The sequence below is a fragment of the Erpetoichthys calabaricus genome, chromosome 3, assembly GCF_900747795.2.
Source record: "Erpetoichthys calabaricus chromosome 3, fErpCal1.3, whole genome shotgun sequence".
NCBI classification, from domain to species: Eukaryota; Metazoa; Chordata; class Cladistia; order Polypteriformes; family Polypteridae; genus Erpetoichthys; species Erpetoichthys calabaricus.
The window spans coordinates 117680192-117705396 of record NC_041396.2 but is presented as its reverse complement, the minus strand read 5'-3'; the positions used below and the strand labels follow the sequence as shown (position 1 = coordinate 117705396).

General features: G+C 39.0%; 1 protein-coding gene across 1 annotated transcript in view; it reads left to right on the top strand.

The window, feature by feature from the left end:
* Positions 1-25205, top strand: part of LOC114644763 (atypical kinase COQ8A, mitochondrial-like) — a 257203-nt gene that overhangs the window by 109219 nt on the left and 122779 nt on the right. The window contains exons 7-9 of the mRNA XM_051924269.1: positions 1657-1742; positions 19557-19697; positions 19999-20080. Coding sequence (XP_051780229.1) covers positions 1657-1742; positions 19557-19697; positions 19999-20080 — 309 coding nt within the window. The remainder of the gene's footprint in view (positions 1-1656; positions 1743-19556; positions 19698-19998; positions 20081-25205) is intronic.

Below are 25205 nucleotides of genomic sequence, written 5' to 3'. Positions count from 1 at the left end.
GTGATCATAAATTGATTATATGAATTAAAGATTGATTAATTTTTGACTGTACTGTATGGGTCCTGTTAAGAGTACCTTTTTGAGTGCAACGGTTACAAGTTGATGCTTTATTCTTTATTATCTCCAAGTAAAATTACAGCCAGTCAGTTCTTGTTTTAACTGTGTGTATGACATTGTAGAAAATACAATGTCAGGGTAGAAAAAAAATCATGTGATGTCTGTTCCCACTGAGTGCTCATTTAAACAGAATACAAAAATAAAAATTTGAAGACCTCTTCATGTTAACATTTGAAAACATATTTTTCATCAGTTTGTATTTTAAATATTGTTGATGAGGACTTGCTCTGGGAATCCAGGATCCATTTTTTTTTTTATAGTCCCTCTGTCATAGTACCACTGAGTGTTGAATTTACTAAATAAAGGAGTTGAATATTTTCCACTTATATCATTCCCTGTAGTCCTGAAATTAGTCTAATTGTTCTTGTCTGTGTTTTCAGTTGGGTTGTTATTTCATCTTTGTAAAATGGAAACTGAGCTGCACATGCTATTACAGATGTGGCCTAAAAAGAACAGTATATATGTTTAGGGTAACCAATCTGGCTTGTACAACATACAGCAAACATTCTCATTGCTTTATTAGAAACTGCGACTTATGACTAACATAGAAGCACCTATCTCCAGAGCCACCATTGTAACAGATTACAATGACCAATAGCATGGAAATTAGGCTGAATAGTCTGTTCTCATCAAAGAGTTTTGCACATTATTTTTAATCTGCCTTTTAGACAAAAGGCTATTTAAACATGCAACATTTAAACAGATATCAAAGAGCTACAACCTCAGTTGCAGACTTTGAGTACTAGCTTTTTTTTCCCAGCAGTGCACTCCATACAAGCAACTAAAATGTTGCTGTGCTGGCCTTCAGGATTTAGTAGTGAAGTAAATGATTTATAGTCAAAAGTTAATAGCAGCTGTAACATTTGGAATCCTCAGGGGAATTTGAAGGACCCTATAATAGTTTAAGTAGGTCTTTACAGTACAAGTAACAAAGTCATTTTTAAGAAGACTGTCAATGGTTTTGTGAAAACACATACTATGCAGCACAGAAGAACAATGCTGAGTATCAGTGTGCCATTGGATCATAAATGTCAGAGAGGATTTGTTTTTGTGTAAACACTGTTAAAAACCTTTACCAGGACTTTCAGAATACTTTTTGAAGCATTTGATCATGAAAGCATTTCATAAACATAAGGTACAGAAGGAAGCTCGTTAAAAAAGCTAGCAGTTTTCAACTGCGTTTGTGATGCATTCTTTTAGCTCATACTGCATGACAAAATATATTGTTACTCTTGAAATACCTTTTCACAGGCAGTACCTGTTTTCGAGAGATGCACATTAAATGACACTTAGCTTGACAGAAACCTGAAGCAACAAATGAGTTGTGCATACTGGCAAGAGGTGAGAAAAACAGTGTAGTGGTAGTTTGACCCCAAGCATAGGTCCTCATTGAGTATTTTTAGTTGTTTTTAGAAGTGTGTTAATTTTCTACCATTTGCTTCATCCTTCTCATATATAATTGGTTTGGGTTTACCACATTATCAATAATAAAATCTCATAATATTTACAAACTTTTTTTTGTCTTTTTTTTTTCTTTAGATGATGCTTTCATTAATCCTCAGCTGGCGAAGATTTTTGATCGGGTTCGGCAAAGTGCTGACTTCATGCCCATGAAACAAATGATGGTAAATAATTTTAAGTGAAGATTCATATGTAACATGCATTCTGTTTTGCCTTTTTGAAATTATGTAGTAATATCAGCATTTTAATTAATACTGGTTAGCAATATTCTGAAAATATTCAACGTATTACCAAAATATCTTATGTTTAACTTAGTAGTGATGCTGCAGCCTTATTTTAAAAAATACCTTGTAGTTGGACAATAGGTCAGGTCATTTCTTGTGAGATTTGGGAGCATGCGCTGGTACAATGTGTTGCCACACCCAACACACGATGAAACAGCTTGGGATCCTGGTTGGCAAACTGGATAGCGTCCATGTTTCGCAACCATATAGCAAGACAGGAAGCACGAGGACTCAAAAGACTTTGACCTTTGTCCTCAGGTTCCGATTTGAGGCGGCCCATCCCCGGGTAGGCATATGGAACATCTTGTCTCTTCGGCATGATGATCATCTTTCTCTACTGTCGGAGGAGCTACGTAAACTCCACATTTCAGTGCTGGCACTCTCTGAGGTGCGCAGATCTGGGAATGGCCAGATCTCTGTAGGTGTGTACACCTTTTATTGGTTTGGTCGCTCTGATGGCCGTCATACTTAGTGAGTAGCTGTTGCTGTAACGGATCGGGTCCTTCTGACAGTGTCCGTTGTTACTCCTTTCAACAAGCATCTTTTTGACTCAGATTGTGGCACTCTCTGGGTGCCTTGTCTGTTGTCTCAGCTTATGCTCCAGCTGCAGTGAGTGAGGAAGACATTTTATTTGCAACTTCGCTCGTTGTAGTTGCATTGTATATCATGTAAAGTAAAGGGATCCTTTTTGAAGAAAAAAAAAGTCGTTTGTCTATAAAACAAATTGTGTAGAAACCATAAGTATTGAGAAAACCAATACTGTGTAAATATTTGTTGGTAGTTTTATTTATCATAATGGCAATAACAGTAAAAATTTAAGCTCTGCAGTTTTTTCACAGCACTCATGGTATCCATTAAGACAGAGTAGTGGTTCCATTTTTAAAGCAGTGTTCCATTTTAACAGATAAAGTGTAATTGCCAGTTTGAACATAAACCAGTTTAACACAATTTATAATTACCAGAGCCTATGAAAAAACTTGTAAATCTGGCCCACCTTAAATCCTTTCTCACCACTGCCACAGTTCATTTCGCAAAGAAGTTTCTCGGTGCTCAGTGTTTATCTTCGAGTGAAGTGCTGGAGTTTTATAGGGTAAAAAAGTACATCGTCATTTAGAATACATACATTTCATGTGTGTTCCAAGTCAACAACAATCTATGTAAAAATGTCATTAACACAGAAACATTTTTCATGTTTTAGAAAACGTAGACATAAAATGTATAATGTGTGAAGCCTGAAATACAAATATGAAATAAACACTTTCACAAAAGGTACAAGTATAACAAAATAAGTGCACTTTTATTCAAGAATTTAACCGAAGAAAAAAGAAAGCAGGTTACGGTAGGCAGTTGATACGGCAGCTTGCGTTGTGCAATGCTAAGAACTGCTGACTCCCAATCAAGAGCTTCTGGGTTCAATACTGGCAGCTTCTCAAGTTTACCATTTACAGTAGAGAGCTGCTCTTATTGTTAATATTATACAATAAAAGCATACATTTGATTTGCGTCTGTAATAGCCGCTGTAAATTTATAGCACTTGTCAAAGTTAGCGTTTTATTTTTAGTTTTCTTTCACTCACGTTCACGCTCCCACAACACCTTCCTGCCCTCCCAAACCCCCGATCTGACGCTGTTTTCAGATAAAGACATGGTATAACAAACAAACTCCAGAAGATGCAGAGGACAGAATAGTACAGAGAGGTCGGTTCCGTGCTATATAAAATCATCACATTCAAATGTTAACAGTTCCCATATACCCAAGGACCATCCTTCCTACATTTACAACATGTGTACTTGTTGCAGTGTACACACCTCTCTGTCCTGTGGTTCCTATTACACTGAACAAGCACCTGACACCGAACTTTCTTTCCTGGGGGAAGCGGAGGTCTTAGAACTAAAGCTTGTTGATGCTGCATCATCTTTCCTTTTTCCATCGCCTTTTCCTGTAAGAAGTGACAACAAAGTTCTTCTGCAAGGTGAGCCATGAACAGTCTTCTTTTCTCAGTGGACCCTGTGCATGCCTTGTACAGTATGTCTGTGTTCATCACTGGTAGGTCAAGGATGTTATAGAACACAGCAACTGGCCAGCTGCGTGTTCCTGTTCGCACTGAATAAGCACGCGCCTTCTGGTTCATGATGTCAACGCCGCACTGGGGGAAAAAAGAAAGACAAATATATGTGACATTTTGAGGAAATCATTTTATGACCAGAATAGTACCAATTAGAAAACATAGTCGCACTAATACTATTTTCATTAGCATACCTTCATGTGGTTGTTGTCTGTGACCGTGTTTGTTTTTTTTTTTCGATCTTGCCCAATCTCCAGATCATGGTGCATTGTGCTGAGAATGCAGACAGACTTCTTCTTTTTGGGCACATACACTGTCAGCATGGCACTGGCAGATCTAAACACCAGCATGGAGAATTGTTGGTGTACTGAACTGACTTTGGCTACAGGTGGAAGTTCCTGTTGCACTTTATTCATGGTGCCAAGCAGAGTTGTGTTGAGGTGTAGCATTCTATTAGCCAGCGAAAGTGATGTGAAGAAGTTGTCTGTTGTTACGGTTCTGCCTTTGTCCAGAAACTGCTCCATAAGCTTTATGACCACAGTCTCGGAAAGTCTTTCTACCGTGGGATGACTGGGATCTTTTCCTAAATAAGGAGTGGCATTGCACATGTGCTCATCTATCCATCCATCCATTATCCAACCTGCAATATCCTAACTACAGGGTCACAGGGTGCAAGGCAGGAACAAACCCCGGGCAGGGCGCCAGCCCACCATAGGGCACACACACCTACCCACACACCAAGCACACACTAGGGACAATTTAGGATCGCCAATGCACCTAACCTGCATGTCTTTGGACTGTGGGAGGAAACCGGAGCACCTGGAGGAAACCCATGCAGACACGGGGAGAACATGCAAACACCACACAGGGAGATCTCCTAACTGCGAGGCAGCAGCGCTACCACTGCGCCACCGTTGCACATGTACTTTGTCTCCAAATCTGCCACAATCCAAAACTTTATGCCAAATTTGTCAGACTTGGTCACGATGTATTGTAAGAAATGACAACAGACCTTGGTTGGAAACAGTTGCTCATCAACAGTTATATGTTTCCTTGCATTGTAACTCCGATATAGAATCCTCACCTGAGCTCTCCTCTGTGTCTGTGTCGTCGTCTTCCTCGATATCAAAAATAAGCTCCTCACCACCGTCTGAGTTGCAATCATCCATTTCTTGCAGCAGGGCCAAAGCCTCCGAATGGGACAACCTCCTCTTTTATGACAGCGCAGTGGCCATTGCGGTGTCAGTTTGCTCAAAATAATAATCAAGAACAACTGATTCATCTATGTTTGTGTGTCAGGTTTTATCTCGCCACATCAGAGAATTCCCTGTAATTTCCAGCTCCATTCGTTATCTCAAAACACCACACACATTCCCAGTAATTCCCAGTTACGTCTATCACTCACACCCACGCCCACAACCATACAGAACTGATTCCACATCAGAGAATTTCCAGTTCCAGTGTCTCAAAACACTACTGACATCCACAATTATTCCCAGTCAAGTACACGTCTTTATCTGAAAACCGCGTCAGATCAGGAGTTTGGGAGGGCAGGGAGGTGTTGTGGGAGCATGAACATGAGTGAGAGAATAAAACTGGAAAAAAAAAAACGTGAACTTTGACAAGTACTATAAATTTACAGCGGCTGTTACAGATGCAAATCAAATGTATGTTTTTATTGTATAGTACTGTATTAACTAGGGAATCCATTCCTGGATGGGGTTATCCATTGCCTGGAATTCAGGAATCCTGCTTGTCATTCCTGGGAATCCCGGGCTCCCAGGAATGACACAGTGCACGGGCATCTCACATGTGAACGGTTTTAGAGCGAGCGACACTTATTTTTAATAAAACTACTGCAATATGTTGACACCAATAAAAGGCTAACCTTAACTACAAGCAGTTCATGCTGTCATACAGTACATGTATCTAGTTGGTTGCGGTAATAAGAGCGTAGAAAGCACAACGTGTCGAGTGTGCGGTCGTCCAGGCGAGAGCGCACCTTCGTGCAGAGTACGCCAGCCGCTGATAAAGCACGCTGTGCCTCCACTGAAGTAGGCGGCACAGTCATCAGATACTGATATACTTGTTCTAAACAACGCCCGCCGTTGCCGTTGCTCTGAAACACTTCCGTTTAAGCTTTTACTGATGCATCCAGTTTCTTGTCATCATTCTGTGATGGCAAGTTTCTTGGCACAGATAATGTGGATGCAACAGACTGACGCATTGCAATTTCAAGTTGCTGTTCAAAGCTGTTGTCTGATGAAGTGCAAGCTGCAGCAATGGCACCACCTTAATTTTCAACTATAATCTGTTATTTCATGATCGATTTTTACACTTTTACACGTTATATATGCAAACTTGGCCGTTCCCGTTCAGCCGGGAATTCCAGCAGTTTCATTCCCGGGAATGGATTCCCTAATATTAACAATAAGAGTAGCTCTCTACAGAAAACGGTAAACTTGAGAAGCTGCCAGCATCGAACCCAGAAGCTCTTGATTGGGAGTCAGCAGTTCTTAGCATTGCACCACGCAAGCTGTCGTATCAACTGCCTACTGTAACCCACTTTCTTTTTTCTTCGGTTATATTCTTGAATAACCGTGCACTTGTTTTGTTATACTTGTACCTTTTGTGAAAGTGTTTATTTGATATTTGGACTTCAGGCTTCACACCTTATACACATGTTGTAAATGTAGGAAGGACGGTCTTTGGGTGTGTGTGGGAACTATTAACATTTGAATCTGATGATTGTATATAGCGTGGAAACTGACCTCTGTACTATTCTGTCCTGTGCATCTCCTGGAGTTCAAAAGAAATACCACCATGCAGCAACATGTGGACACTGGCCAAGATTGGGGGAAAAAAAAAAAAAACAAACGCGATCACTGACTACAACCGCATGAAGGTATGCAAATGAATATAATGTTGCATTAGTGTAACAACGTTTTCCGAAATATACAATACCGGTCATAAAATGAATTACTCCAAATGTCATATATACCTCATATATCTCTTTTTTTTTTTTTTTTTTTTTGTTAGTGCGGCTTTGACATCATGGATCAGAAGGTGCATACTAATTCAGCGTGAGCAGGAACACTCGAGTAAAAAAAAAAAAAAAAAAATTCACATTCTCAGTCACGCACACCACTCACATTCACGTCCACAGTTTTCCCAGTCCCAGTCTCGTTGGCGCACAAGATCTGACACCGTTTTCAAATAAAGAGGGGGTATAACAAAACAAGTTTGTTTGTTATACCACGTCTTTATCTGAAAACAGCGTCAGATCGGATTGGGGTGGGGGGTTGTGTGGGAGCTTGAACGCGAGTGGGAGAATAAAACTGAAAAAAAAAAAACGCTAACTTTGACAAGTACTATAAATTTACGGACACAAATCAAATGTATATTTTTATTGTATGATATTAACAATAACAGCTGCTCACTACTCAAAATGGTAAATTTGGGAAGCAGCTGTTATTGAAACACACCTGTCTATATAAGGTCCCACAGTTCATGCAGACAAGTAGATGTGGCAGCCAATTTGATACAAGTGTAGCTATACTCATTCATCAAATAATGACTTTTCTCAGAATTTTTTTGCACATTTATTAATACCTAACTCATGCTATGTTATACCTTCAGTAATTATATTTCCCAGGAGTTAATAATGTTTAAAATGCAGAAAATTATATTATTGTTTATTTATTTGTTTAGCTATATACACTGCTTGATTTTTATAAATCTAAAATGGTCATAAACTTTTTCACTGCCCATTACTTTAGTTTTATTAAAGCTGCAATACAGCATTTTGATTTATGTTCATTTTGTGTAATAGTGCTTTCTAAGTTACCAATGACATGCAAGCAGGCTTGTCTGTTAACCAATCATCAAGGCTGAGGCCTGAATGGTAGCAGTCCATCTGATAGTGCAGCATAAGGATTATCTATATTACTAAATGAAGGTTGTATATATGCACGGATGCCAGATGCACCGATGCGCACGCGCACTGCACCGCAACCTCAGTGCCCCATAGTTAATACCCAGCGGCTTCCCAGACTCAGTAGGTGGCGCCCAAACAACACAACACAACCTGTAAACTAAACTTCAGGTCACAATACAACCGCCGCCTGAACATGCACTCCACCGCATATACAACCTTCATTTAGTAAAGTTTACGAAGGTTGTGTATATGCACGGATGCCAGACGCAACCTGTGCCAAAAGCGCACACGCACTCGCAAAGCACCTCAGCACCCCAGAGTCAAACCCATCGGCTTCCCAGAGTCAGTAAGTGGCGCCCAAACAACACAACACAACCTGTAAAGTAAACTTGAGGTAAAGCGTGCACGCCAACAAGTTGCCATGGTGACATATTTTAACATAGACCTAGAATAACGATGCCTCATGACCAGCAGAATCGTACGTAAACGTCACTGCCATATTGTGAGTGGCACTGCTGTGGATTGAAGTAATGAATAATGTGCTGCTTGGGATTGTACAAACCACTGTACACTCCAGACCAGATCCCGGGGGTTTTCATTTCGTAGGTAAGGCTGAACAATTGTTCTGGTTATATTTGGCCATTAGAAAATCCCATTTTATAATCTTTACTTTGCTAGCTTAGTCTGGCTTAGCTAAAGCTATGCATTTAAGTGCTCAAGTGAGCCTCCAAACAACGTTTTGGCTAAACGTATTTAGTCACTAACTATGTAGATTGTTGTTAGCTGTTAACATTTCTCAAACTTGATGTTTTTTCTCAAAGAGCACATCGAGGAAACAGTTTGAAATTGACAACCATCATTTTATGCTCATGTCTTTAGTTGTGTCTATCTTCCACAAACTAAGGCTGCACCATATTGCCAGACTGAATACTCTCAAATTACAGGATCTGAGTGAGCGAGATGTAGTTTAAGTCTTTAGGAGATCAGTGAGGTTGTGGAGAGCTTTAAATGTTAAGAGCGGTATTTAGTATTGTATTCTGTAGTTAACAGGGAGCCAGTGAAGTTGAGAGAGAATAGGTGTAATATGTTCAGTGCTTTTAGAGCAGCAGGTTATTTTCCTGGCAGCAGAATTTTGAAGAAGTTGTTAGCGATGGATGAATTTTTTTGGCATGCCAGATAGAATAGCATTACAGTAATCTATATGTGAGGTGACTCGGGCATTAACCAATACTTCAGTACTGTGTTGCGTAAGAACAGGACAAAGTCTGGAAATGTTTCGAAGATAGAAGGCAGTCCCCGAAATGTTACTTATATGGGAGGAATTATTTAATAATAATAATTATAATTATTATTATTTAATAATTGCATTTAAACGATTCGCCAAAAAACAGTATGTAAACGATACTGTTTTAAACATTGTTTTTTCATCAGAAAACCCGGTTTCCACATCTACCTGTATTAGTTTAAATGGCACTTTTGCCACTCGCAATAAGGCTGACGCGCTGACGTATTGTGTCGACTGGGAAACACAGTGAATGCGCCGTCTGTCTGTATATGTCTATGTATTTAAACTTGAGGTAGTGGTGACTACTGACAATGCCAGCAGTCAGCTACTCCACAGTGCCAGCGGTCAGTGTTCTCCACTCCACAGTACCAGCAGCTACTCCACTACACAGTGCCACCAGTCAGTGTGCTCTAATCCACTGTGCCAGCACTCAGTGTGGCAGCTGTCAGTGTGGCTTATTTGAATCACAGCAAACGACTTCTAGCTAACAACATACCCATAGAAAAACAAAAACGAGACTGCATAGATAAAAACAATGAATGAAGATGCCTACAACGCGCTTGTGAAACACCAGAACCAAAGGAGTCACGGCTCCAGAAAGAAACAGCTTTAGTACAAATATATTTATTTAATTAAATGAAAACTTTCCCAGGACGCTCCCACCCTCCATGATTTTTCATTCCTACAAAGATTGGAGGGAACAGAAAGTAATTGCCATTCTTGGATTTGCGATTCTTTAGAGAATCGGGGGTTTACTGGTGATGATAGGTCTCATGAGGATTTAAGTAAAGGGACAGAGACTTGATAAAATTATAAGTAAGAGCACCACGTAGCTATTAATGAATGTCTTGGTTTCAGTGATGCTGAAGAGTGCCATGACATATAACAGAAAGCGACTATTATATAGTAGCTGATCCTGTGATACCAACAGTGTTCATGTTTCATGGGAACACCGCTTCAGCCTCAAAATGATGTGCTGTGCTTGTAGTGCTTTTAAATGCCTGTCGGATCTATTGACGTTAAATAGATCATCTAGTTAAAATTTGCATATTCTAGCTGGTAGTATTGTCTATAAATTTTTTGTATCTCATATCAGACTAAGATTTCAGTGTTCAACCAACAGTGGAAACATCTTGATTACTGCATACTGTTTCACACATCAGAAAAAAGGGTACAGTTTTAGCATGAAGTGCCAAGGGTAACTATTTATGATTAAAAATTTCTTCCACATTGCAAGTTCAAATTTATTTTTTATATGATATTGTTTTATGCTAGAAAAAAAAACAAGAACCTTAATTCAATTCTTCACTGGGTGGCTAAATTTAGACAGATGGGTACAACATTGAACAGAAAATCTCCAGGCCATCCTTGGACTGTATGAACACCTGAAAACATCTAAGCTGTAAGGGCATCCATTTTGCAGTCTCCCAGATGTTCAGCACACAAGCATGCTTCTGCCTTAGGCATTTCAAACATGTCATTGAGGAGGATTTTTGCATAAGGACCTTAATTTCCATCCATGGAAAATGATGGTAGTGCAGGAAGTCACTGAGAGAGATTGGGAGAGCCATAGAGAGTTGTGTGTGAACATTCTGCAAACCGTTCATCGAGATGCCATCATCATGTGCAACGACGAGGCACATTTCCATTTGAATGGTTGCGTAACTAAGCAAAACCTTCGCTATTGGGCTGAAACCAACCCTTGTGAATTTCATCAGAGACTCCTGCACAGTGAACGTGTTACAGTTTGGTGTGCCATTGCAGAGTTTGGCATTGTAGGCCCTTACTTTTTTGAGGAGAGGCAGCAACGGTCACCATCACTTCAGAATGTGACATTGAAATTCTAGAGAACATTTTGTGGCTCCAACTGGAAGAAATTGATGTGGTGGATGCCTGGTTTCAACAGGATGGAGCAACAGCTCATACGCACAAAGATCCATGCAAGTTTTGCGGGAGATGTTTCTGGGGAAGTTAATCTTCCTACGCAGCGATGTCGAGTGACCTTCATGTTCGCCTGATCATCTCACTCAATGCAATTTCTTCTTGTTGGGCTCTTGCAAGTCGAAGGTATACACACATCAATCTCAAAACCTTGAAGCCCTCAAGGATGCTATTCACCACGAATACGCCGCTATTCCCCTTGAAATGGTCGAACGAGTCATACAAGCATTCATAAATCGTCTCGAAGAGTGTATTGCTAATGATGGCCATGCAGTGAAAAAAAACCTGTTTTGTGTACCCTTTCTTGTGTCGTAATGAAATTTATTTTATCTTGTAGTGTTTTTGTAGAATAAACTTTTGAAATGTGTTACTTCTTTTTTGCTCACCCTGTATAAGCTACAGAGTTGGAGAGCCAAGACCAGAGCAAAAATCCTTCAGTCAGCTATTCCAATGATCTCTGCCCAACACTAGCCTGAATGTGAGGTGGTACAAAAGTCACCATCTAAGACTACATCTGGAGTTTTCCATCAAAACTGTAAAAGTTGCCTAGCTTTAATGTGGGGAAAATACTTTTTGGCCAAAATAATAGTGAATAATAGTAAATACAAGCAAATGCTGCAAAAAAACTTGTTGTCTTCTAAGATATCTAGTCTTGGGTAAAAGTTAATCTTTTAGCAGGACAATAATCCCTAACAAAAAGCCAAAGTAACCTTTGAGTGGCTATGGTCAAAAAGTGAATGTTTTACAGTAGTGCAGTCAGATTTCAAGTCCAATTGAAAATCTATGGCATTACGTATTTGAAAAAAGCATCATCTAACGAACATAAAACAGAATGAACAAAATCTGCCTAGAAAAGTGAGCTAAAAAAATAGCAAAACAGTGTGTAAAATTCGGTGGCCAGACAATTCCCCACATCAGTCAATTCCCCACATTCCCAACTCCCCACAATTACAATTCCCCACATCACAATTCCCCACATTGCAATTCCCCACTTCCACAACTCCCCACATTGGGATAATATGGAGTGCACTGAATTAATAATATAATGAAGGAATTCTAAAATGCAAATAGTAGTAATTAATCTCCAAAAGTTTTATTTCATGACAATTTATTGAAATGCATTACTGATTACAAAATAAACTGATAGCGGTCTTACCTCGTCAACAGTCAACTCAGACTGTGGCAAAATAGCAGAAACACAGGGGGTATACCAATGCGTGGTACCTATCGTAGCCCCGAATGTAGATGGCGACACCACTTTCGGACTCCCGACTAGGGTAAGTTCGCTACAGACTATCAAACGTGCAAACTTGGTGCGCGCGACGCGGAGCACGTAGATACGTTGTAAGGCGCGAGAAGAATTTTATTTGATTTATTTCGTGTTTTTATTTTTACACCATAAGTAGAGTCTATTATTTTTGAGAACTTTAATTTTGGTAATTTAAAAAAGATAAAAATCAAAAATGTTACGTTTTAGCATGTTTTAAGAAAGATTCAAAAAATAATAGAATTCAACTTACCTGTTTCAAATTTTTAAAAGGCAAATTGTATATAAAAATGCATGCTTGGATAATGTATTTTTACATATTTATTAACAAGTAGCGTTTTTAAATAAAATAATGCTCGATGTGGGGAAACGGAGGGCACGCTTTTGTATCATTATATGGACTGTCTTATATAGTACATTAGTCTATGGTTATAATAAATATTATCCCAATGTGGGGAGTTGTGGACGTGGGGAATTGTGAATTTGGGGAATTGCAATGTGGGGAATTGTGATGTGGGGAATTGTAATTGTGGGGAGTTGGGAATGTGGGGAATTGACTAAGGTGGGGAGTTGTCATGGAACCGTAAAATTCAAACAAACATGCACTAAACAGTTAAAGCTGTTATCACTACAAAAGATGGTTCCAAAAATAGTACAGTGATCCCTCGCTATATCGCGCTTCGCCTTTCGCGGCTTCACTCCATCGCGGATTTTATATGTAAGCATATTTAAATATATATCGCGGATTTTTTGCTGGTTTGCGGATTTCTGCGGACAATGGGTCTTTTAATTTCTGGTACATGCTTCCTCAGTTGGTTTGCCCAGTTGATTTCATACAAGGGACGCTATTGGCAGATGGCTGAGAAGCTACCCAGTTTACTTTTCTCTCTCTCTCTCGCGCTGACTTTTTCTGATCCTGACGTAGGGGGATTGAGCAGGGGGGCTGTTCGCACACCTAGACGATACGGACGCTCGTCTAAAAATGCTGAAAGATTATCTTCACGTTGGCTACCTTCTGTGCAGCTGCTTCGTGAAGTGACATGCTGCACGGTGCTTCGCATACTTAAAAGCACGAAGGGCACGTATTGATTTTTTTATCTGTCTCTCTCTCTCTCTCTCTCTCTCTCTCTGCTCCTGACGGAGGGGCTGTGAGCTGCCGCCTTCAACAGCTTTGTGCCGTGGTGCTTCGCATACTTCAAAGGAGCAAACAAATCAATAGGGCTGTTTGCTTTTAAGAGGAAGATATGTTTGCATTCTTTTAATTGTGAGACTGAACTGTCATCTCTGTCTTGTCATGGAGCACAGTTTAAACTTTTGAAAAAGAGACAAATGTTTGTTTGCAGTGTTTGAATAACGTTCCTGTCTCTCTACAACCTCCTGTGTTTCTGCGCAAATCTATGACCCAAGCATGACAAAATAAAAATAACCATATAAACATATGGTTTCTACTTCGCAGATTTTCTTATTTCGCGGGTGGCTCTGGAACGCAACCCCCGCGATGGAGGAGGGATTACTGTATTTCTGTTGAATCAACATATTTGCTTTTTTAAAAATAACTACTGTATGTTTGATATTTACCATGTCTTACTTATTTCGATCAAGAAGTATCAGAATCTTAGTTATATGAGACGTTTTGTACCTTCTTTCTTCAGTCTTCACCGTATGTTTTCTGGGCCTGTTTAACTTCCTTAGTTGTGTTACATACAGTATGTGTATGTGATCTACAATAAGCATTGTAATTGGCTCCAAATATTTGTATTAGTTTTCTCAAAGTTCCAAACTCACTTTTTCTTTTTTTTTTTTAATTTTGTGTGCCTTGCAAGAAAGCTGTCAGGCACTTGTTCACAGCAGGAGGCACATGCTCAGTTATTTAGCAGGAATGCGCAGTAATTGAGGAAAGATAGCCCCCTTAGTGTGTCACACACAAAATTTGAATGGGAAGAGTTGCCATGATGCTTGCACACTCACGATGCTTAACACTAGAATCCCTGAAGCCTACGAAAAAAGTTGTAATCCTGGGTCACCTTAAATTCCTTCGCACCTCTGTATCAGTATCTTTTGTTTTGCAAAGTGTTGGTCAGCATATGGCGTTCCCTGACCACTATCAGACTATCATGCGGCATTTGCTCTTTGACAACAAATACACCACGTGGAGAACATGTGAAAAATGACAGATTTGCTGCAATTTCTGACATCTGGCAACATTTTGTTGAGAACTGTATTTTAGGTTACAATCTAGGTAGGGCAAAGACTTTCCGAGTCTGTGGTCATAAAGCTTATGGAGCAATTTCTGGACAAAGGCAGAACCACAACAACAGACAACTTCTTCACAGCACTTTCGCTCTTTCACTTTTCACACGTTATGCATGAGTGTTTTTTTTGTCTAAGCACAAATGCCTCATGATAGTCTGATAACGGTCACGGGACGTTGTATCATTGATTGCTGGTACAACAAATAGTTCTGAGCAGGCATCAACCACAGCTCCAACTGTAGTCATCGCTTCTCTTGTGAAAAGAATGGAGATAAACGTCATCAACTCAAGTTCATTGTAACATGTGAATGGCACTGACAGAATAAAACTAAAAAAAACTAAAATAAAAAAGTGCTTTTACAAGTAGCTAAAATTTACACCAGGTGTTAGATTCAAATCAAATGGTTGTTTTTATTATATTATAGTAATAGCAGCTCACTACTCAAAACTCGGAGTGCCTGGACTTGAACCCCCAACCTTTTGGTTATAAGGCAGCAGTTCTTACCTTTGCACCATCCAAGAATACATATCAATTTTCTGTCGATTTGACATTTGAGCTTGGGTTTTTAACTCATTGACAGTAACATGTAAATTGAATGAATTTTTTTTTTTCTTTGGTTACATTTTTGAATAAAAACGTATGTGTTTATTTGATATTTCATCACACATTATATCATTATTAGTATAACATATATAAAGTTTCTGTTTTAGATATGTGTTCAGCATGTCTTGCCTGTCATTTCCTGTCATCCTACATTTACAAAGATCGTTGTAGAAACGGAACACACATGAAATGTATGTATTCCAAATAACAATGTTATTTGTCCTATACAACTCTAGGCACCTCACACCCAGATACAAACACTTGAGCTATGAGAATTTTGCGACTGACATCCGCTCAGTCAATGGGGGATTGGGATAGCAGGCTACTTGCTGCTTGTGCTGATCGACGCATTTGCAAAAAAAAAAAAGACGCTAATGGAGAGGTGTGAAGGAATTTAATTCTCCATGGCTATAAATACCGAGAAGTGACAGACAGAGGTGTAAACATAGTTTAAAGACTGTATTCCCTTTTTCTTCTTTATTGTAACCTTAAAGAAGAATAAACCTTTAAATATATATTTTTTTATTTCTACAGTCCATGTTGTCCACCTTTCTCCTCTGTCCAGAGAGTTGCTACAGGGGAATGTAATTGTACTGTGTACATGAAATAATAAATCTAAAAAAAAAATCTGATAACACTCACTATGTATAAAAGCAATGCCATTGTCCTTCTGCATGGACCTCATACATTGGAAAGTTGCAGTACCAATGAACACTCAGCTTTATGCTGCACATTATTTGCACACATGAGAAAAGGCAAAATGAATTCTATAACCAAACCAAGATCAAACACAAAGTACATTTTTTTCTACAACGTATGACAAGTCAAATTTTTTTTGTTTAGAAAATGGTAGAAAGAGAACAACAGAGGATGTTGTGTTTAAGTGAGTAAAAATTATTAGTAATGTCTTATTTCCAAAAAAAAAAATCTAGTTTCCTGTTGGTAGACATTTGTTCTGATCCACTTTATGATAATGCAGATCTTATTTTAGAATTTCTTGCCAATGCAACATTGTGAATTTCTACAAATTCTTAAAACTTGGACCAAATTACCATTGAATCACCATAATAACATTACTGAATACCCTTACTTGTGCAGGGTTGCAGCCATATGTGAGACAACAAAGCTACTGCTCCCCGAACTAAAATGCATGCCATTCAACCCCATCCTCCCCTAATCATATATTGTCAATGTTTTGGAATGATGATGTGAATTTTTAAGACATTACACTACTGGGTACATGATGCTAAAGTGGATTCCTGCTAGATGCAGTCACTCTTTGGTATTGTAATTACTTATATGAGAATTTTATTATGGCATCAGTTTAGTGGGGAGTCTGGTAGGCCCTGTTTTCAGACTCTCTTAATTTATCCTACATTGCCTTTGTAGTAATTTCTTAAACAGTGACCTTGTCATTTGTCTCAGCTGCCATCTGTTCCAATTTTTATTTTTATTTATTTTTTTTTTTTTGAGATGTCAATTTATACTTCATACCCTCCAGCTGGTTACCAATCTTATTCATTTTAGAATGTATACTAGATGCTTTTGCTGAGACATTTAGTCTCTTCCTTCAGCGTGGCTATCTGGTCTTTCAGTTCCAAAACATTTTTGTTTTACTATTTGTATAGTGTTATGGCAGTGCACTTTACCTGGTTGTTATTACAGAAGAAGAAGAACAACAACAATATACTCCAGTTCCTGGTGAGGTGTATATGGAGACACCTTGCAGTCAACCAAAATGGCAGCTTAGCCAGGTGTGGAGCATGTTGCTCGAAAGTCTTCTGCTGCTGCAGCACTGGGCTTTTTGAGGCTTGCATTCACTTCCTCAAGATCTGCCTCTTGTTTGTGATAAGCTATTGGCTTAGACACTTGTTTAGAAAGCATTATGTGCTTTATACCGTAGGAAGTCCTACTAAAGTATTAATGTGGGAAATCCATGAAAAATGATAGCAAAGTGATGTTCGTAATGCACATTTGTTTAGCTGCACTATGAGCTTCCTGTTCCCTTTGTGGCCTTACCATTAATTTTGGGTCCCTGTGCCTCCCCTAAAAAATGGCAGTTTAAATAATTACACAATTAAAATCTGTTGTATATTAGTTGTAAGTAAATAGCCAGATAGCCTGATGTATAAATTGACCATTAGTTTACTGTAAATGTGTTTATTTTGTATGTCAATGCATTGAAATTCCTTCATGGAAGGACAGCTATAAATATGGGCATATTCTTTTCAAAGCAGTTTAATTTCTATCTATTTGTCGTTCCATCCATCAATCCATCCACACTCTCCTACACACACACACGCTTGGTGGATTCATAAAGTATTCAGAACCTTTTATTTTCTGTGCACCTTATTATGTTGTAGATTTAATTTTCTATCCACATAGTTCTTAAAAAATAACCTTAACAGTAGAATTCCCAAAGCCTATGAAAAAACTCGTAAATCCGGTCCTCCTGAAATCCCTTCACACCTCTCTGTCAGTGTCTTTTGTCTTGTAAATGTGCCGATAAAGACAAGCAGCAAGCAGCCTACTATTCCATCCCCCCACCACAGCAGAATGTGCATAAAGTTCTCCTAGTTCCAGCCTTCATTATCTGGGAGTAAAGTGCTGGAGTTTTAGAGGGGAAATAATAGATTGTTATTTGGAACACATGAATTTCATGTGTGTTCCATTTCTACAATAATCTGTGTAAACACATCATTAAAACAGAAACGTTTTTCATATTTTAGTAATAAATGACAAAATGTAGGCATAAACTATAATGTGTGAAGCCTGAAGTCCAAAGATCAAATAAACACTTTCACAAAAGGTTCAAGGATGATACAACAGTTTCCATGGCGCAGCAGTAAGAATTGCTGACTTGTAATCAAGAGTCCCCCGGTTCGATTCTGACTGCCTCGTATATTTACCGTTTTGAATAGTGAGCTGCTCTTATTGTTAATATTATACAATAAACACATAATTTGGTTTGCGTCTGTAACAGCTGGTGTAAATTTATAGTACTTGTAAAAGCGTTTTTTTTTTTTTTTTCTTTTCACTTTTATTCTCTCAGTCATGATCATGATACATACTACCGACAAACCCCCACAGGGATCTGGCGCTGTTAGTTTTTATTTGAAACTGGGAATAACTGTAGATGTGAGTGATGTTTTGAGGCAATCGAACTGGACATTCTGTTATCTGGAGGGATAAAAGCTGACACACAAACGCTGGTGAATCTGCCTTCTTCGTATCTCACCATCACTTGAATTTTTTTTTAATACAGTTTTATTGAGTGTTCCTGCTCACGCTGAATTAGTATGCACCTTATGGTCCATGTCAAAGCCACACTGACAAAAAAGGGAGACGTGGTCACTGATTACAACCCCTGAAAGAAGGGGGGGGGGGGGGGGGTGGTGGTTTAGTATGTAGTATGTATCGTCATCATGACTGAGAGAATACAAGTGAACAAAAAAACGCTAACTTTTACAAGTCCTGTTAATGTAAACTGGCTGTTACAGACACAAATCAAATGTATTGTTTACTGTATAATATTAACAATAATAGCAGCTCAATACTGAAAATGGTTAATACAGGAGGCAGTCAGGATCGAACCGGGGGACTCTTGAGTACAACTCAGCAATTCTTACCACTACGCCACGGAAGCTGTTAGATCATCCTTGAACCTTTTATGAAAGTGTTTGTTTGATCTTTGGACTTCAGGCTTCACACATTATATAGTTTATGCCTACATTTTGTCATTTATTACTAAAATATGAAAAACGTTTGTTTTAACAATGTGTTTACACAGATTATTGTAGAAACTGAACACACATGAAATGCATGTGTTCCAAATAACAATCTATTATTTTCACTCTAAAACTCCAGCACTTCACTCCCAGACAATCAAGGCATGAGCTGGGAGAACTTTGTGCATGTTCTGCGGTGGTGGGGGGAAGGAATAGCAGGCTGCTTGCTGCCTATCTTTATCGGCACATTTAGAAGACAAAAGACGCTGACGGAGAAGTGCGACGAGATTTAAGGTGGGCTGGATTTATGAGTTTTTTCGTAGGCTCTGGTAATTCTAGTGTTAAAGGTCAGAATAGTTTTGTGAATGAGAGATTTCAGTTTTTGATTTTACCATATTTGCATTGTTTCTAAAAACATGCTTTCACTTTATTATTATGGGTTATTGAGTGTATCCATTTAAAATTAAATAAATAACACAATAAATTGTGCAGAAAGTGAAGGGGCTTGAGTCCTCTGTGTGTGTGTATATATATTGAGGTGTGTATGAATGAATATGTATAAAAATATATATATTTATAATTTTGTTTTTCATTTATTTATATATATATTTTTAGAAAGCTCTAAACAATGACCTTGGTCCAACCTGGCGTGAAAAAGTAGACTTTTTTGAAGAGCGGCCATTTGCAGCTGCTTCAATTGGGCAGGTGCATCTGGCTAGGCTAAAAGATGGGAGAGAAGTTGCAATGAAGATACAGGTAAGAAATCCTTTAACAGATTTTTCTTTATGTATTGAATCCTAAGGCCAGATGCTTCTTTAATTATCAAAATTCCATTCTATAGTTTTGTGGCTTGTATGGGATTCATTCTCTCACTCAGATTTTGTGGTATTAGGAAATTTGTACATTACAGTATTTGTGTTTAGACAAGACAGATCTTGAGCAAATCAATTATAAAGTCAAATTAAATCAATAAATTGTATGGCAGTCTGTTTTTTTTCTAAATTTGTCTTGAAAAAAGATTTTGCAATAATCACAAATTGTTGTCTATCTGTCTTAGTATCCTGGAGTCGCTCAAAGTATAAACAGTGATGTAACTAATCTGATGACAGTTCTCAGCATGAGCAATGCATTGCCCGAAGGTAAGTACTATTTTAAAATTGGTATTTGTTGGTTTGTAACATTTTTTTTCTTGGTGGCACTATGAGAGAGTGGGTAGTTTGGTGTTTAGATCAGTTTACTGCATAAACATTAATAATGTAGTATGACTTTTGGTTGCTCTTCTGATGTAGGACACCGTACTTAAAAATAATTGAAAGTAATCCATATTACTAACCAAGAATAAACTGGATATGGACGCAGGGACAAGGCGATGGGACCATGAGACGTACTGCGCAGGCGCGCGTCTCATAAACCGCAAGCGAAGTCGTATCCACCGCGAACGAAGGAGTCACGGCCCAAGAACAAAAGAGCTCAACTAACGTGAATGAGAAATGAAGCAACAACGCGCCCATAGCTACCACTAATGACAACCACACAAAAAAGAGGATTCTGCGCTGCACCCCAGAGTCAAACGTGAGAGGCTACGGAGGCCCCACAGGTACACAAAGATAGTACAAAAGGCACAGGCGTCGCCGCCATATTGTGAGTGGCACTACTGCGGAGTGAAGGCGCAGGCGTCACCGCCATATTGTGAGTGGCACTACTGCGGAGTGAAGTTAGGAATAATGTGCTGCTTGGGATTGTACAAACCGCTGAACGCTTTAGACCAAATTCAAACACAATACAGCTCTATGATACAAACACGAGCCCACCTGGATAAGATCAATGAACGCAGGCGCCTACAACGCGCGTCTGAAACTGCGGAAGCAAAGCAGGCACGGGTTGAAAATGAAGGACCACAACTGACGGAGATAAATAATCTATTTCAAATCTATTTCGGGTTACCCAAGACCAGGGGTTAGCGAACGAAGCCCCCTAGTGATTCCAGAGAAGTTTTATAACTTTCTCTTGTTAGATTGTTTTTTTTTTTCTATGTGTCATAGATGTAGAACATCCACTTTATTTCACTGTTGTGTCAGGTTGACTGTAATTTAAGAGCATCAGTAAACATTTAGTGTCCTTCATTTTTTTGTCTAATTCTTTGCCTTTTTTCATAATTAAAGAGAAAAACAGTGTAATAAAGCTGATGTCTGCTGGTTTAGAAATACAACTGTTTTAAAATGTAGGAGACTATTAAACACATCTTCACATTGTGTTATAATACATTAAGTCCAGGTCTGTTTTTATTCAGGTGTAATTCTAATTTTAAAAAGTATTTGCAATTGAGATATGCAATATGGCATAATATTTACTTACCATGATCCTTAATTTGCTAATGCAATTATTAATAGAATTGAAAATATGCTTTCACATTATTAATACCTTTTTGTTCTTGTCATTTTTACTGTTGAATAATAACCTTAATATGCCTCATATCCTATTATCCTCATATATACCTCATATCCTATTTATCCTCCTGTCTTTATTATTACATTTAGTAGTTTTTAAATTATTTTGGAACCTCTGTTTGCGAGCATAATTCATTCCGGAAATGTGCTCATAGTCCAAAGCAGTATATCAAAGTGAATTTCTCCATAAGAAATAATGGAAACTCAAATGATTTGTTCCACAACCCAAAACTATTCATATAAAAATGATTAATACAAAATATAAAGTAAAAATACATAAAACAAATTAACCTGCACTTTACCTTTGAAAAGAATCATGGCTGGTGTGAGTGAGTTTCTAAACTCTTGTGGGATTGCACCCAACAGGACAACACGCGGAAGAGCGTCCCAAAGCAATCGCAGTCTCCCAGCGCTGTAGCAGTTCGCCGTAAAAGCGAATCCGAATAGATCGCGGACATGCTATAAGCGCCTGCCGTCAATGGGTGATACAAGGAACATTATAAATGTGCAGGGCCCTGCCTAACTGCTGTGTTGGTATATAGGAGAGCGGCAGATCCCGCTACAATAAATAACCGTGCTGTTCCTGTTTCAAGCTGAATAAAACTGGTTTTGCTAAAGTACTGAGACTCAGCTTCGTGTTTTAGGGTGCAACACGGGGACTCGCACATCACAGCACACACATACATGAGCGTGCGCGTGCACACACACGAGCGAGCACACGCGCGCGCGCACACACACACACACACACACACACACACACACACGCACGCGTGCGAACACACAGTCATAATGCTACTGCTGCAGTAAACAGTATACGCTCGTACAAATATTGTCTATGTGAGTGAGGCACGCCGACTCAGACAGAGAATAGGAGACGATTGCCCACAATCCCGCAGCGAGAGAGAGAGAGAGAAGAACCATCAGCTCAGTTGTGATCACATGATGCTCAGCAGACAAAGCGTATACATACTACTCGTACTGCAAGACCTCGCTCGTTTATCAAGTCAAAATTTATTAAAAATTTTTGCTCGTCTTGCAAAACACTCGTAAACCAAGTTACTCGCAAACCAAGGTTCCACTGTATTCTTTTATTAAGACTCAAAGCCTGTAACAAATACACCATGAATTTCAATGCACTATATGTTACTTTATTTTTTAATGTGAATACTTCCATAAAATTATTTTATTTGAAATAAAGAATTTAATTTGATAAATGTAAGTAGTCAAGAAAAAGGCTTGTTTATTCCACATGGGTTATATTCTATATAAGATGAGAGCATAACTTGAAATGTTGTAAGAATGTTTGTTTTTTTTAATATTTTGCTTTTAATATGGTGTAACTTCATCACAAAATATTAAATCATATTTTTAGCCTTGTAATCTTTAGTTCCCACAAAAGTATAGTTTGTCATATTGACTAGCTAAATTTTACAGAACATGATGATTTGAAGTCAAAAGATGATTTTAATAGGGCTGGGTCCTACGAGGGGGAGTCAAGCTAAAGTTAGAAAATGGAATTTATTAGAAAATGGAACAAACATTAACAAAACTGATAATGTCATTTCTCAATGTAGTTTCCACCCTTCTCAATGCACTTGTGGCACCTGCCTGGAAGCATGGATTCCAGCAGAATAAAAGGTTTTGTCTTGTCCTAGCAACCACTTGTGCACTGCTTTATTCACGTCGTCATCCGCCTTTAAATCAACGACCATCCAGATGTTTTTTTAGTACTCCAAAAAGGTGGAAATCGCACAGTGCCAAATCTGGTGATTAAGGAGGATGTGGCAATACCCCAAACTTCAATTTCTCCATACAAGCCTTGGTGTTCTTAGCAGTGTGTGGGCAGGCATTGTCTTGCAGCAAAAGGACTCCTTGAAACAGCAGTCCCCGCCACTTGGATCGAATAGCAGGGCTCACATTGGTCTCCAGCAAGTCGCAGTAACTTGTACTAGTGACTGTAGTACCCTGGCAAGTAGTGTTTGACAATAACTCGAGTGCACAAGTGACATTATCGATTTTGTTAACGTTTGTTCCATTTTCTAATAAATTCTATTTTCTAACTTTAGCTTGACTTCCCCTTGTACTTCTAACTATGATATTGTTAATTTTTTCCCTTTTTTATTTATTTACATATTTTTATATTTGTAAAATACTGCATTTGTGGGTAAGTTGATGTGTGTATATATAACAGATTTGCAAAGCCGATGTCAGTAAAAAAAAATTTTTAAACAATTTTTGTTAAAATTATTAATACAATAATCATATTGAACAACTTATTTATCTTCATTTGTGCTTATTGACCTAAATGCTTAATTATAATTCCAGATCATAATACAGTGGTACCTTGACTTACGATTGTCGCAACTAACGAGTTTTTTGAGATACGAGCCATCTCTCGGCCGATTTTTTGCTTTAAGTTGAGAGCTAAAATTTGGGTTACGAGCCAGCTTCAGATACCCCACCTCTAGTTGGTGCAGCAAACGCAACAGTGAACACTGCAACATCCGCCCAGCTTCCCATGTCTCACTCGTTCACTTTAAGCAGTTAGCTCGCAGTGGAAGCATCAGTGTTGTGCTCGCATTTGTGCTTGCAGTTATTTTGCAAAACTTTGCTTTTTCCAACCATGGGTCCGTAGAAAGTGAGTGTGAAGGACAGTGCTGAGAAGAAGAAGCAGATGATGTGCATTGCATTAAAGAAAGAATTTATCAAAAAACATGACCAAGGTGTGTGTGTAGTTGACAACAGTACGAGTGTAGTACTTCTACAATCTGCACCATACTGAAGCAGAAGGAATCGATAAAGGCTATAACGCCAGCCAAGGGAGTTAAAATAATTTCTAAACAGCGGACATCTATCCATGAAAATATGGAGAAGCTGCTGATGGTGTGGTTGGCAGAGAAGCAGCTCGTAGGAGATACCGTGACGGAGGCTATAAACTGCGAGAAGGCACAAGCTATTTACGCTGATTTGCTGCAGCAGACCCCAGGCACTTTGACGGACGAGGCATCGGGCGAGCTGTTTAAAGTCAGTTGGGGCTGGTTCGAGAATTTTAAAAAGAGGAGGCATTCACTCCATTGTCAGGTATGGTGAGGCAGCAAGCATGGATATGCAGGCAGCTGAGGATTACCTCAAAACTTTTGCCGGAATTATAGCAGCCGAAGGATACACCCCCTAGGAAGTCTTCAACTGTGATGAGACAGGACTCTTCTGGAAGAAGATTCCAAGGAGGACTTGGATAATGGCAGAGGAGAAGAGGATGCCAGGCCGCAAACCCATGAAGGATAGGCTAACCCTCGCACTGTGCGCCAGTGCGAGCGGCGACTGCAAGATTAAGCTGCTGCTCGTTTATCATTCGGAAAACCCCAGAGCCTTTAAGTCACATAAGATTCTGAAAGAAAAACTGCAGGTTATGTGGAGGGCAAACCCGAGGGTGTGGGTCACCAGGCAGTTCTTTGTGGAGTGGTTGAATTTGGTCTTTGGTCCTGACGTTAAGAAATATCTCCAGGAAGATAACCTACCCCTGCAAGCCCTTCTCGTCCTGGACAATGCGCCTGCTCACCCACCAAACCTCGAAGAGTTCAAGTTTATAAAGGTTCTCTGCCTTCCACGCAACACCACCCTTATCCTGCAGCCCATGGACCAGCAGGTGATTTCTAATTTCAAGAAGCTCTTCACCAAGCACCTGTTCCACCACTGCTTTGAGGTGACAGAGAGCACAAACCTCCCTCTTCGAGAGTTCTGGAAGGACCACTATAACGTCGTGATATGTCTCAGAATTATCGATATGGCCTGGCAGGGTGTTACAAAGAGGACCTTG